Source organism: Danio aesculapii, chromosome 25, assembly GCF_903798145.1.
Source record: "Danio aesculapii chromosome 25, fDanAes4.1, whole genome shotgun sequence".
In the NCBI taxonomy this organism is placed as follows: domain Eukaryota; kingdom Metazoa; phylum Chordata; class Actinopteri; order Cypriniformes; family Danionidae; genus Danio; species Danio aesculapii.
Genome location: NC_079459.1, coordinates 33370377 through 33386096, shown reverse-complemented (window position 1 = coordinate 33386096; position 15720 = coordinate 33370377). Strand labels below are relative to the sequence as shown.

The 15720-nt window shown below is 37.8% G+C and overlaps 2 protein-coding genes across 2 annotated transcripts; both read left to right on the top strand.

Annotated features, from left to right (window-relative positions):
• Positions 1 to 1037: 1037 nt before the first annotated feature.
• prnprs3 (prion protein, related sequence 3) lies at positions 1038 to 7067 on the top strand. Its single transcript, XM_056451678.1, has 2 exons — positions 1038 to 1135; positions 2839 to 7067. Exon 2 carries the CDS (start codon positions 2839 to 2841, stop codon positions 4543 to 4545), a length of 1707 nt encoding a protein of 568 aa, XP_056307653.1. The 5' UTR covers positions 1038 to 1135; the 3' UTR covers positions 4546 to 7067.
• A 6237-nt stretch (positions 7068 to 13304) lies between these two features.
• Positions 13305 to 14183, top strand: LOC130219220 (adenosine receptor A2a-like). The gene has a single exon (XM_056451537.1). The coding sequence runs from the start codon at positions 13305 to 13307 to the stop codon at positions 14181 to 14183; it is 879 nt and encodes a 292-aa protein (XP_056307512.1).
• The last annotated feature ends 1537 nt before the right edge of the window (positions 14184 to 15720 follow it).

Sequence of the window (15720 nt, the reverse complement as noted above, 5' to 3'; positions counted from 1 at the left end):
TGGAGAATTTGATTATGCTTTTAACAAAGTCATTTCTAATTTAACATTTGTTTTGTTTTTAAATTGATCTACAAAAAAGCAAACTAAAATTAAATGTTTTAATTAAATGTTGGGAAATGAATCAAATTTTAAAAAAAAATTAAATAGTCACTTGATGATTAGCGGACATTGTTCATGTTCACTATATTCATAATAAAATGTACAAAAGTTTATAATTATATAATGAATTATAATAATAAATTACAATGACAACTTTACAGTTTAGTATATTTACCTCCGGCCCACCACCCTTAATCAAGTTTAGTTTTTGGTCTCTGATGAGAAAAAGTTTGGGCACCGCTATTTTAGTGTAAATGAGTATTTACATGATGGATATGATTAGTTAGAAACTTGTGAAACTTAATCTCCTGATGCTAAAATAAAGATTTCTGATATCCTGTAGTTTATTAAATCACATTGTATACATATTATTTTGTCTTATATTTGATATTTTACAAAAGGATTAAAAATGTTTTGAATTGAGAAACCTATAAACAGATAAACCTACATTCACAAAACATCAAGGACATAATGGAAAAAGTTGTAATGTTACTAAATGAACTGCTTAGCTATTTTATAGCATATTATATATCATAAAATTCAGCAAACAAGCCTATAAGTGAAAAAGGATCAATAAATTATAGATTTTCTGCTATTGTGTGAATATTGTTATACATAAAACAACATATTTTCATTATAAGTACTTATTTTTTGGAAATCTGATCGTAATCTTGAATAAATGTAAATTAACCCCGTTTCTTATTTACATTTTAAACCTACCGCATAGTAGACCTTGTATCAATAATGTACCCTTGACAGGAAGGTGTTTCTAAATGGACAAAGGATATGTCGGTTTAAAAACAAACATCTGCTAAATTAAAAAATGAAATTAAATAGACATTAGCTCTGTCCCGAATCCCCACGACATTTCTGGTAAATCGTGTCAGAAGAGATTACGGACAATGCGCATGCGCAGATGACGACGGTTACTCATCTCGTGAGCGCGCACGGCTGTGGAAACTTCATCGTCACTAACGGCGTCGCGCATCCAAGGGACAACAATCGCCCAAGAGGACTCGCTTAAATCAGCCCGAAGGTAGGTTAGCGATTAAAACATGCTTATTATTAGAGTAAACACAACAGATTGTGTAATGTTTGGTGTTTGATTTACTGTAGCTGACCGTTTTGCTTCATAATAACAGGTGCAGTTGACGGTCACACGCCTAATAATAGTCCCGCTATTTAAAGCCATTGTGAATTTACACGCAGCCTGTTTTTGTTTACATTTAATATACTTGAGTATCGAATATTTACGTATTATATGAAATTAAATCCTCGCCCATGTTATGAAGGAGTGAATTATATAACTGATTAATAAAAAATAGGAAAATAAAACAACGATGTGCTTTTACTGATTATATTATACTATATTATATTAAATTTGGAGGCTATTTATTTTGATGTTTTGGATTTCTTATAGCTCAAACTGACGTAATTACGCAAAAATGGCCTCCGAACATTGACACACACACACACAAACATTCATTGACTTTCATTCACACATTCATAATGTTGTCTGCAAGAGCATTTGTGGTCAATCATTCGCTAAGATGACCATGGTAACAGATTTGCTTTCGATTAAGTTCACATAAGTGTGACTGGGGCTAGTTCTCATTTTGTGTAGGCATATACTACTAAAGACTTAATGGCAAATTTATTATTTGAGAAATAAGATGTCACGTTGGATGCATCCAAAATTACATAAATACTTTGCATATGTAAAAACAACATAATTGAAAACAAGTGGCAATTTGCCTGCCCCAAAAGTTATATTTTCTTTCAGAAACTTCATTCTATTGTTTAGTTGTGTGATAATGTCTTTTAATGTGTTTGCAACCTTTAGAAAACATGATGATGTTGGAGATTTGTTCAGTCACAAAAATCACTAACCACATATTTTCAATGCAAATACTTCACGTGTCTTAAAGGGATAGGTCAGCCAAAAATGAAAATTCTGATATCGTTTACTGACATTTGACATGTTCCAAACCAGTTTGATAGGTTATTTGTTAGTTCTGTTGAACAAGAAGAGATTTTGAAGAATGATGGAAACCGGAAATCACTGACATCCAGGAAGTGGGAATACTAATACCCAAAAATCAATATACTGTCATAACTTACTTACTCTTCACTTGTTTAAAATCTATTGGAGTTTCTCTCTTCTGTTGAACACATAATAACATATATTGAATGCTTGTAGCTGGCACCAATTTAATTCCATTGTCTTTTTTTCGTTTGTGTTCAATGGAAGAAAGAAACTTGTAAAGGTTTAATACCACATGGAAGAGGATAAATGATGATGCAATTTTAATTTTTGGGTCAAATACTTCTTAAGAGAAATCTTGAAAGGATTTGTAATACCAAATGAGTGTTTATGCTGGTCCTAATTTTAATATTGTATGATATGGATATATTTACATAGCACGTTTCCATTTAGTGAGTATGTTTACATGTTTAGGCCACATTAAAGGCCTAAAGGCTGATAACCAAACCATTCCACTTTACTACTATGAATAAGTGTGAAAAAACATTTTTGCTAAAAGTAAAATTAGGTACAAACATTAGTGCGAAAACTATGTGCTGCATAAAAATGCTTATTTTGGTCAGTGTCTCCAGAATGATATTAGCAGCTTTTTGTCAAATTAAAAATGAATTGCGTTGTCAGATAATTAAACATAATCCATCATCTGATAGAAGTTGTCTCACGTTAATTGAACCCATCTCTCTTTTTCCATGCAGATGGGTCGCTTAACAATACTATTGCTCTGCCTAGTTCTTGTGGTGTCAGTTGTGGCCAAACGCGGGGGTGGATCCAAAGGTGGATTTGGCTGGGGTAAAACTAGTAGTAGCTCAAACAAAGGTGGAAGCAGCACAGGAAACAAAGGTGGCAGCAGCAGTAGCAGTAGTAGCAGCAGCAGCAGTAAAGGCACCTCATCACATGGGACACACTCGTCCCCTGGAAACTATCCTCGCCAACCTCAAGTACCAAACCAGAATCCACCTCCCTACCCTGGTGCTGGAGGTGGGTACCCTGGTCAAGGAAGATATCCACCAGCAGGCTCTAACCCAGGTCAAGGATACCCTAACCAAGGCAACTACCCAGGACGCGCTGGATACCCTAACCAAGGTGGGTACCCAGCACAAGGTGGATACCCAGCCCAAGGCGGCTATCCTGTGCAAGGTGGTTACCCAGCACAAGGTGGATACCCAGCTCAAGGTGGATATCCAGCTCAAGGTGGATATCCACAAGGTAATTACCCAGGACGAAGTGGTTACCCAGGACAAGGTGGTTACCCAGCACAAGGTAGCTATCCAGGGGGAGGATCATATCCTGGAGCTGGAGCAGGATCGTACCCCAACAGGTACCCTGGTGGAAACCCCTACCCAGTTGGTGGCTCCTATCCAGGTTATCCAGTCCGAGGAGGCTCCAGTCCTAACCAGTTTGGTGGGGGTGTTGCAGGAGCAGGCGGATATCCTGGAGCGGCACAGTATCCTAACTGGAACCCCAACAATAAAATCATGAGCCCAGCCTATGGTGGCAACTATGGGGGTTATGGATATGGTGGCAGATCACCATTCGCCCAGTCAGTGCAGGGCATGGGTATGGCCCCTTCTTACAAATCAAAGGGATTCGGCAAGCAAGCTATTGTAGCTGCTGGGGCTGGGGCTGTGGCTGGTATGGCTCTAGGATATGGCCTCGGAAGTTTCCCCCGCCCACGTTTCCACTTTCACAGCCCGCAGGAGGAATACTACTATAATCACTACATGTACAGACGCTACGGCCAGACTCCACCTGATGGTAACATGAACGGGAACACTAACTCTCATGGCAGCATTCCTGGTGATGCAGGATCGGCCTCTGCGGGACAAGGAAATCTTAACCCTCATGAAATCTTCCAAAATCCTCCTCCTGAGTCCTATGACAAGTATATGGACAAGTGTATCAAGAGGACAGATTTGCTCAGAGAGAAATCTGAAGGAAGATCGAGGAGATCTGTTGAACTCTTTGAGCCTCAGGCAGTAGAAGTAGGCAATGATCCGAGTGAAAATCAAGAAAATGGTACAAACAACAACAGCACTTCTGAAAGAACCAATTCTGCAGCTAGTACAGATGATTCTGTAACCACAAACCCACCAGAAACACCCAGTCAACCTCAAAAGCAGACTCAAGAAAGAGCAGCAGAAGCCGATGATGGTGACGACGACACTGTTAGCATTATGGAGATTGGCTATCCTATGCTAATTGAGCAAATGAAAGCTCGACGTTGTGTTGAGCTGTACATGGTCCTTGCAGAAGAACATGCAAAAAAACAGGCACAAGTTCAAGCTAAGATGGGGGACGAACCCAGAAGTGGTAGTGGCAACCTTCCAGGACCCATAAGCCACGGAGGCATGTTACTTATCACTAGCATCCTGTCTCTTATCTTCAGTTTCCTTCTACACTGACATTCTCAAATAGATGACGCATAAAACCATTTCATCATGGCAAAGAGACAGATGAGTGAACCAATCACGCCTATGTTACCTAACAAATTTATCTTGGATTTTGGGCAAGGGTATTTTTCAAAGACTACTTGAAGATTCAACAAAAGTACTGACATTTCTCACAATCACTTTTGTTCAGTAACGTTACTAAATTGCAACATGAGCCACCTAACAATTTCACATCAGCCTGTACTTGGAAGCAATATATTATAATATTTTATTCCCCAGCAAAGTTCACTTTCCATCACTGCCACCTTTCTTGCATGTAGTTTGGTGAACTTTACTTTGGCTTCCAAGACAGCATGCTGCATGAACATTTCATTATCTCCAGGTTTTTTGCATGGCATTGGCATTTGACTAATCATTTTCTGCTTGCAACAGTAAATGAATCAAAACATTTTAATGACATAAAAAAGAATTGTTGAATTTTCCTAATGGCTCTCCGACTTACTTAGTTTAGTACTTACTGAAACATTTGTGTTGTAGTGTTTATTTTCCATTATTTGGACTGTTATCAGAATTAGCTGAGCTATTTATTGTTGTATTAATGGTATAATTTTGACCATTTTAATGTTTGTTAAATGTCCTCCACTGTTGGTTTTCCTATTTTATTTCCTAATGGCACTTCATAGAGAATTCATTTTTTTGTTTTACTCAGCTCTTTACTTTGAAGTAGACTTGAAATAGACTGGCCATTTAATTCTCTGCAGTGAAAATACTGCATTTTTAGAACTAATGGCCCGTTTCCACTGAGTGGTACGATACGGTAACGATACGGTACCTGTCGGTACGGGTCACCTTTATCCAGCTTGCGTTTCCACTGCCAAAAGGGTACCAATTTGGTGGGCATGGTGTACGACAGAAAGTTGCAGTCGACGTCACTGTTGCTCGAGGAAATGCCAAAGTATAGCTGTACGGGTCATTCACATATCAAATGAGAGGCATTTCTCACAAAACAGACGCTTTATACACATAAATACTTGTGTATAAATGTTCATTACTAACTTTACTATGAACAGGATTTGATTATAACTGCAGATCAATGATAGTTCGAAATAGCCTACTGTAACATCTGCAATTATATAAAGTAAATAAATGCAACACATATGAACACATACAGACCCTTACTGTCTCCAATATGTTACCAATTACAGAAAAACTACACACAGCATGCATTTAGTCCTTATTTGGGTTTAAAAACAACACGCAACATATAGCCCACAGTCAGTGCAAACCTCTCATCTGTATCTTTAATCTTCAGCAGCACATGTAACCTCTGTTAGAGAGTAATTCCGTCATTCCGAGTTCATAATAGTCCAAAGGTGATGATAATAGTTAAACATGGCAGTTCGTTCATGGTTTAGGTTGCTGAAAGAATCATTTGCTCATTTTTCCGGCTTCTCCTTCGTTTTTTTCGCGGTTCACTCTTGCGTTTGTCCATTTCTGAAAAGATCGGATGTCAGAAGCACTCCAATAATCATGCGCACATTATTTTCATCCGCTCAAGAAGTTCGTTGTTTCAAATATAGACATGCGGCAAGCTCTCTCGAGAAAGTATAACCACTCGCGCTTTAGACGGCCTTGTAAACAACGACAGGGTAGATTCTGCTCTTTTTCTTGGCTTTGTGGCTGTTCATTGGGACGACGAAAAGGTTTGCTTAAGCTCGGGTCGACTGTGGCTTGTTATTATATATTATTATGGTGTAATAATCTGTCTCGGCTGTGTATTTAAAAATGGCGCTTCCTTTGTTTTCATTCTGCTGGCTTGTGTATCTTGTGTACGAGTGGCGTATCTCTGTAAACCAATAGCGTTAAGCTGCGCGTCTTACTCCGCCTTTTTGTTGTGCCTTTCGATAGGGTACCTAAAAGTGGTACGCTACAGTTTGCTTTGCTTTTGGTACCATTTGACAGTGGAAACGGCCATAAAAGCGTACCAAACCGTACCGTACCACTTAGTGGAAACGGGCCATAAAACAATCCACATCTGGATCTTGTGTTTCTTTCATTCCACTATTTTTGGTTTGTCTCCACATTTTAAACGCTTTCTGTGTGAATGACTCTCTAGTGAATGTACACTGTAAGGTTTGAACTCGATATATATATATATAATAATATCCCAGTGTGTCAATTCATATCATATGTATGCATGTGTGCTGATATAGAGAAACGCTCATGCAGCTCACCCCCATTTCTCACCGGAATAAAACTATTTTATATAAAGTTAGATCTTTATAACTAGCTTGGGTGCTGTGGTTTCCTTGAACATTACTGCTGAACATTCAAGTAGATTAACAAACCAGCTTGGCACTTTGCTAAATCATTGACCTAGAGAGACTTTGGCAACCAATGGATGATCAGCAGAAGGCAATGTATAACGCCTTATTGTTCGCATATGTAATAATGTTATGCCTTTGACATGTTGTGAATGTTCATGTGTGTATAATGTTACCATCACTGGGATTAAAGTGATTAAATGCACCTTAGTATTGTGTCTGCCTATATTACTTGGGTATTTTTAGAGAGCATAATCTATCATGGGATTTTTTGGTCTTACCTTTGAAACAAAACTATGCCAGGTAATAGGATGTGTCCCACTTACAAACATAGCTCCACAGGTTTAACACGCTATATTTTGCCTAGTGTTTATCTAATATCATTCATTCACTCATTTTCCTTTGGCTTAGTCCCTTTGTCTATCTGAGATTGATACAATGGAATGAACCACCAACTCCAGCATATGTTTTACACCGCGGATGCACTTCCAGCTGCAACCCAGTACTGGGAAACATCCATACACACTCAACGGCCAATTTAGTTAATTCAGTTCACCTACAGCGCATGGGGGAAACCAGAGCACTCGGAGGAAACCCACGCCAACGCGGAGAGAACATGCAAACTCCACACAGAAATGCCAACTGACCCAGCCGGGACTTGAATCAACGTCGGTATTGCTGTGAGGCGACAGTGCTAACCACTGAGCCACCGTGTCACCCTATCTAATAACAGTTCATGTGAATGTTTGTAATAACCTTGGTGCCCAATGTAGAATCTGGTCCCTGAAGAAAAGAAGGTAAGTGGCAGCTATGATGTGTTGTGATAGTTTCTCTTGTTTTTTCCACTGATATCTACTCAGGTATACTTGATTTACACCAGTTTGGCTTCCTAATAACAAGCTTAATTGTGCCCTAAGTGGAAAACCATGAACCCTATGAGAATTTAAGGAGTGACAGAATCCAAATACAAAATGATTTGGGTCAAAACACACAAAGGTGGAGCCTATGAGAACCATTTATCTTAAATTGGTTGTTTTGAAACGCATCTTGACCCTCGGGAAGAAGACTTTACCCCAACAGAGGATCGCAAGAGACAAAAATGCCGTTTGGTGATCATTACTGTGTTCATTCAGGCAGATGCAAATCTGTAAAACAATATGTTTTTGCTAATGACGTGGTTTTAGATCAGACAAACAATTCAGGAGCATATAGACTGGCACTTCTTTCTTTATGACGTGACTGGGACCAGTTTAGAAGGTATACAAAAGCATGAAATAGATTAAATAGAAAATGCAAAGTCGTGTAGGGAGGGGGTCGAGCCTTCTCGTTTATGGCTCCTAAGCTCCTGTTAATGTCCGAGGCTCAGACACACTCTCGCAGTTCAAAACTAGATTAAAGACCTATCTTTTTAGTAAAGTATGCACTCAATGCATTACATATCGGTATGATGCATGAATGTGCTCCACGCAGGTTTTTGCATTTCGTTTATATACACTGAACAGCAGCTACGCTAATTATTCTCTTTAATCTCTATTTCCACCTGGGGATACTCATCCCGAGGCCCCCAGAGACTATGCAGCGACACTGATGCGATCCAAGACCAGCGACGAGATGATCCTAAGGTTTTCCACAATCCTGGACCAGGCCGTATCCTAAGCAGCTGCTGTGGTGGTCATGGAGGAGTGGAGAGCATGAGACTGATTCCTGTGACGCTCCAGGAACCGCAGAGTCTTCGCTAACGTCCAGCGTTCTCCAGCCTCCGGCGCCTAGACTGCAGCTCTGCACAAGACGTTTGGCCATAGGAGAAACGGTCGTGCCCAACTAAACCTGGAGGTTTTCAACCTTCCCTTGAGGTTTTTTAATACTTCACTTTCGCCAACTGGTGAAGTTTTTTCCTCGCCGCTGTCGATACTGGATTGCATGGTTCGGGATCTGTAGAGCTGCTCATCAATGGAGTTGCTCTTTAATGTTTGGACTCTCAGTAGTGAATATTAAACCACACTGAACTGAACTAAACTGAACTTAAACTCTGAAAACTGAACTGACACTGTTTCAATTTCGTATAATCTTCTACGTAAAGCTGCATTGACACAATCTACATTGTAAAAGCGCTATACAAATAAAGGTGAATTGAATTTAATTGAAAATAGGTATTGAAACAATTATAGAAAACCAAATATGTAATATGGAGTTAACAAAGGTTCGGCAGCAGAACCAGACCTCACATGTTCTTCTTGTTCTCTCGAACCCTCCCTCCCTCCCACTAATTTCTTGCCTCCCCTTAACAATCTTTTAACCCTCTCTTCCCTCCTAGGTTGAATCAGGGGTTCAATCACTCTACCAAAATATTACATAGACGGTACCCCCACTCTGAGACTCTGGGCATCATCGTAGGACTCCCGGTCAACCTACCTACGTGTTCACTGTTAATCCTCTTACTTCCCTTCTCCCTCATCCCACTGTTCCGTTACCATTCCTTTCATCCCTACTAGGCATGGGCCGGTATAAGATTCTGACGGTATGATAAACTTGAATAAGAATTTTACGGTATCACAGTATTGTGCTCACTGCTCTAAAATATATATTTTTTAAATGTCTGGGTAAAAAACTAACACTTTTTACCCCTTTGAAAATGATATATTGTATTTTTTTGAAAGATTTACAATACTTTGGAGCAGTAAACATGTGAGGCTAAATAATTCAAATGAATCATTGACCTGCTGTCTTCAGTAGTTTCAAATACACAGATTTCTTAACAATTTTAAACGGCATCTTTAGATGTTTTTTATGCTGGAATTACTGTTGTCCTAAAAAACAACAACAAAAAAATGTAAATAAAAAATCGTACACACACCTTAGGAACGGTATTACAGTAAATTTTGGCGGTTTTAAAACTTTGACTTTCAAACTGTAGTACACCTTGAAAACGGTTGTCATCTCTACATCCCTACAATAAAGTCTAGCTCAAAGTGTGGCGTGGTGCATGTTGGTAAAATCAGCTTTCAAATGACAAGGAACTCTACTTATCATTTAAAAGCTGATATTATGTATACATAGAACTTTTTTCCAACTTCTTGTGTGAAATCAAAGTTGACCATTGCTCGTTCAAGAGAAAACAAGCAAATGAGAAGATGTTTATGGCAATGATGATCTCAATTGTGATCTGTTTTGGCATGCAACAAAGTATGAATGAGTATCTTGTTTTGGTGCACACATTAAAAAAGATTATAAGTCAACAGGCAGAAAGTATGTGGTCATTTTTGGTTAATGCAGTTAACCTTCTTTAGCTTTTACGCTCTGAGAGTAATGCTTTTCAATAGCTCATTTTGGAAGTGGTTGGAAGAATATAAAACTCAAAACGGGGCCAGTTTACGTCTGAATGTAGCTTTGTCCAAGTGTAAACAAGGTTCTGCTTTTTCACAAGTTGGTTACAGGAATGCAGTCGTGCAACAGCAATGTGAATTGAAAGGTGGAAGTGAAAAATGAGTAGTCAAAATGTCAGAGGATTTTACTGTAAAAGCTTGAGTTTTTCCATGACAAGAGAACATCACCTACATCGTCAGTGTCATACGTTGAGTCAGACATCAGCCAAAAATTGGCCGAAAACGTGCATTTGACAGCCACAGGAAGTTAGTGATTTAAGTTTATATATAAAAAAGAAATCAATCTGCTTTGGCTTAACACCACTACCCAACACTATTATACAGCATAATACTCCTACTCCTCTATTGTCTGACAGAAGAAAGTCAAATACACTGTGAATGGCTTGTTGTTGAGTTAATTATGGTAGAATTTTGGCTCAACTGTTCTGTTAAAATCCCCTATGCCAACTAGTGCTACTTATAATCAAGTCTACAAAACAACACAATGTGCCAGACAAAGGCAACAAGTAAAGATGGCTTTCATATTTTAAATGTACTGTACATGAGCTCAAACGCATTCAGATGACAACAAAAGACCACCTGCTGTTTGCTTATTGATTCAGTTGTTTTGGGACGTGCTGTTAGAAAGCACTCCAAAACAATGTATTCATACGTCACTGCATTGTAAACAAAGGGATTACAGTAAAAATCATGAGGTATCTTCCACATCCTTATAACTCACTTGTTTTGCAGCTTGCTATAGTTCAATTCAAGTCATGTTTATTTCTATCGTGCTTTTACAATGTATATTGTGTCAAAGCCGCTTAACATAGAAGTTCTAGTAAAGTTCAGATTTCAGAGTTGAAGTTCAGTTCAGCGTGGTTTAAATGTCACTGCTGAAAGCTCAAACACTGAAGAGCAAATCCATTGATGAGCAGCTCCACAAGTCGGTGCCGAGGAAAAAAAACTTCACATGGTCCAGTTGATCCCATGTAGAAATGTAATGGAAGAATGCTAATTACAAATATGACATACTAGTTCATATTTAAATTGTACAATTATAAAATATCATATGCAACATATATTTTTAAACATTGCAAAAAAATCCACGATATTTGAAATTACAATAGTTGCAAAATATATATATATGAAAGCGACCATTTTGCTCAGAGATGCCCGAACTAGAGCCCGCGGGACAAAGTTATCCCATGGTAAGCTTTGATTTGGCCCACCATCCCATCTGAGAAGAGAGGGAGAATGATGGGTATGGTTTAGAGATTGTCATTTCAAATTTAATGTAACCTTTTATTTGTTTGTTTAATTGTTAAACTACAAAAAGTGTAGATCTTTTAATTTAAATAGTGTCAATTAATCAAATTCCCTCAGATAGAGGACGTTGGTGAGCAAATCAAGGCAAAGTGAGATTCTGCTTGACCGGTGTATTCAGCATTGAACTCCACTGTTATAAATGTGATTATGTTTTTATTGCAGTAAGTTACAAGTAAAAAGTTATACCACAGTAGTTAATAGGATTTAAAGCAATGTTTTCTATTTATTTTAAATAATAAATTAGGAAATTACACATGGCAACTTTAATGTAACATAGTTTTGTAAATGTATCTTTGGCCTACGGATATCCATGATATTTTGTTTTTGGCCCTTCAGACGAAAACGTTTGGGCACCCCTGATTTTGCAATAGGCCTACATCAAAATATATGTAGAACTTATGACGTTTTGTATAGGTGACATCCAAATATGAATTTATAAATAATTTGCATAAATCTGATTTATATGTAGGATGATTTAGAGCAAGGGTGTCTTTTCATATGAAGGGCCATAAACCAAACTTAATTGAGGGTCATGGCCCGAAGATAAATACATCAAGCTGTATCACAAGTTGCCATGGAAAATAAAAAGAAAACATTACTTTAATCATATTAACTAATGCATCACACACATATATATATATATATATATATATATATATATATATATATATATATATATATATATATATATATATATATATATATATATATATTTATTTTTTTTTTTTTATAATGAACCTAATATAATGAAAACAAGGATTCCATTTATAACACAATGGAGTTTAATGCTGAAAACACTTGTCATGCTGCACCTGCCTTTGCCTTGATTTGCTCCCTGAGGACTTCTGAATGGGCTCCGCACAGCTAGAGTTTTAAAGCTTCCGGTGAAAGCTTATTGTGAGTATTTTTAATTTCACAAGGTTGTTTTTACAGCATGGATGTTGTAATGTAATTACAATACATTCAGTTAAATAGACTTAAGCATTATTTTAGTTGTCCAGCGCCATCAGAAACAACAGGCTAGTGCAGAAATTCCAATTAATTCCAGAAAATACTGGGGTAAAATAACCTGACATATTTTAAAGACATGACGGGGGGGAATGGAATTTAATGCAGTGCTTCTTGTCCGATCTGAGACCCACTGCATATAATATATCTAACAGGCAGTGAAGATCACTGATTTTTAAAGAAATCAGATCTTAAACCTGACAATTTTGTAATGGGAAGACAGTTCACCGGAAGCCCTTGCGCTGCCTGGCTAGAAATTCAAAGTCTGTGTGCATATAGCCCATTGCGGTCTATCCATTGAGCTACAGTATGTTCATTTTAAAATTAAAATCGGATTCATTTACAACATTTAATTCAAACATTTAACACAAGTTTTTCTTTTGTAGCTCAAAAATAAAACTAACAAACGAAAGGTTACATGAAATTAGTAATGACTGTATTAAAGGCATTAACCCCAGTGCTCCCCAAAAATCTCCCTTTCTTCTCAGTGGGCCAAATCAAAGGTCACCATGGGCCAACTTTGGCCCGTGAGCCCTAGTTTGGGGATCTCTGATTCAGAGTCTGTTTTGCATGTTGTTTTGATGCTGCTTCTCTCATAACACTCTGTCCCTTGAGAGACCTATAGTTAGACCACCTTCATGCACACTTTTATAAGCCTGCAATCAGGCGCTTTAATGCACTCATCTACATCTCAGCCAAGACATGTTGTTTATCTTATAATTTTAGATACTCTCTCTCTCGTGCCTCAATGAATATTTCTCAGAGTAGTCAGGGTATTGGCACTGTGCTGCCTCTTACTAGTTTCGAGAACGTGCTTTTCCTCCTCTTCAATGTAATTCTCGCCACCACCATCATTTTCCTCAATGTGTCCGTGTTTCTCTCCATCATCATGAACAGATCTTTGCGCACTGAGAACCGCTTCATGTACATGCTCAGCACGTGTCTCAGCGACATCTGTACGGGCGTCTCGTATTATTATGTTGGAGTTTTGGATGTACGGGATTCTTATGACTCCCCAACACGCACTTTTTACATCGCACCCACTTTTCTGGGACTGTCCTACATGGCAATTCTGGCCGCGCAGGCGGACCGCTACCACGCGGTTTCCGCGCCTTTCAAATACTCAGTGCGCATGAGCAGAAACAGAACTCTGCTGGTGATCCTGGCCTACTGGGTTTATGCTTTTGTGATTGTGGCTGTCAATAATTTAGTGACTATGGGGGTCGCAAAAAGAGTGACAGGCTTTGGTACGTTTGTGGCCAACATATTCACCGTCATTATCATGATTGGCCTGAACGTCCGGCTGTTTTTAATCGCCAAATATCAGTTAGACCGAGAACCTCCGAGCGAAGAGCGCGAAAACAAGCGCGCGTCCGTTTACCTCATAATTATAGTGGCCGTGTTTTTTCTGATCGCGTGGTTGCCGATTTTTCTTCATATAATTGTGTGTAATTTTGCAGGGTCTGCCTGTTATACGTTTAAAAATGAAGGTTTAGACCCTCTGCGCATTCTACCTCGGGTGAATGCAGTTTTGACTCCCTTGTTATACATTAGGGGCTGTTCTGCACTAAGGAGCACACTACTAAGCAAAGTCTGGAGGACATCATGCTGCAAGAGGAAAGGGTAAAGTTTCTGAGACTTACTGTCTGTCCTCTGCACAATAATTAAGCTACTGTAATGAATCATCAGACAATATCTACAGTATTGATTAAATGACACGAGTTACAAATATGTTTTTGTTAAAAACAATTGTAATATTAATTAAAATCTTTTGGGGGGGCTCTCAAAGCACTTACAGATTTTGAGGGGGAATCTCCTCAACTATTATCCCAATTATGCCCAATCTCCATTATGATACATGCATTAACAGTTATACTCTTGTTAGAGATTCTGAATGTAGTCACGATGTTTCACCCAAACATCCTTTAATTGATAAAGATTTTGTGTTTTTAATGAGAAGTTGTGATTTTAACTGCATATTAAAAACACAAAATCATTATCAGCTGAAGTCTGTTATTTGGGTTAAACATCCTGGTTAAAAGAGCTTTTAATAAGCCTATGCTTAAAGGACACAACAAAGCTGCAATTTTATAGTCAGTGTTAGGTTTATAATATTTATAAGATAGTAAAAAGTGTCTAAACACTGTCTTTCTGACCTGTGGCTAGTCCGTTATAGGCCTATATGCTATACTCATACCTGTTGCACTTTTTTTTTGCACACTTTCCTTTTCCTTTTTTTCTCAGTGTTAACCCTTTGACTATGGAGAAGAATGCAGCTGTTGTCTTCAAGATGTGATATCGCAATTAAACCAAAGAAAGAAAGAGAGTTTATAAGATTAAGTGCCACATGAACATTTACCCTTAGGCATTATGTTTGTTTTATATGAAGCCACTTTTTATTATCACTAGATATCTCACATATCACAGATTCCGCCAGGGATGGTGACAGTTTAAAACTTAAGATTGCTAATATTTATATATTTAGTGCCTCCTTCGATATGGCATAAAAATACATGATATAAAATGTTTACATGTATCATTTTTAGAATTTGTTGTCTGATAAATGGCTCTTGTTGCTATTAGATAATTTTTTTTCAATAATTATACTTTGTTAATTGTTATGACTCATGTTCAATTAATTACGTTGATTTGTTTGTATATTCTAATAATAAATAATACATGGCCACAAACAACTCACATTTGAAGTAGGCCTTTTTTCCTTTTTTTCCTAATTTGTTAAATGGTTTAAATGGTCATAAAAGACTTCTAGAGAGTAAAAGTAATACAATAGAATAGTTGTCTAACTAAATAGCTGTACGATATATGTTGCTAATAAATATCTAGCTTGAAAGTAAGGTAAAGAAAGCCATTCTAGTCAGGCTATCTCCCGAGCGCGCGTTTTACGTATCGAGCAGCGCGCGCGGGGGAGAGAGAGACTGACTAAAATGGCGCCAATTTCATAGACGAGCCTTATATCAAAACAAATTAAATTAACATTTTATGAAAATGGTATTAAGTGACATTGAAGTGATATTTAAATAAAATTACGTAACGTTAAATTACGATTGTCCTATAATGTCTCCATTCAGATCCTGTTATTGAATCAAGACGCATTTAAGTTCTTTAAATGAATGATTTAAAAACTATCAACAATATAACGAAAT

Coding starts and splice junctions, on each gene's coding strand:
- prnprs3 (XM_056451678.1), top strand. CDS start 2,839: ATGGGTCGCTTAACAATACTATTGCTCTGCCTAGTTCTTGTGGTGTCA.
- LOC130219220 (XM_056451537.1), top strand. CDS start 13,305: ATGAATATTTCTCAGAGTAGTCAGGGTATTGGCACTGTGCTGCCTCTT.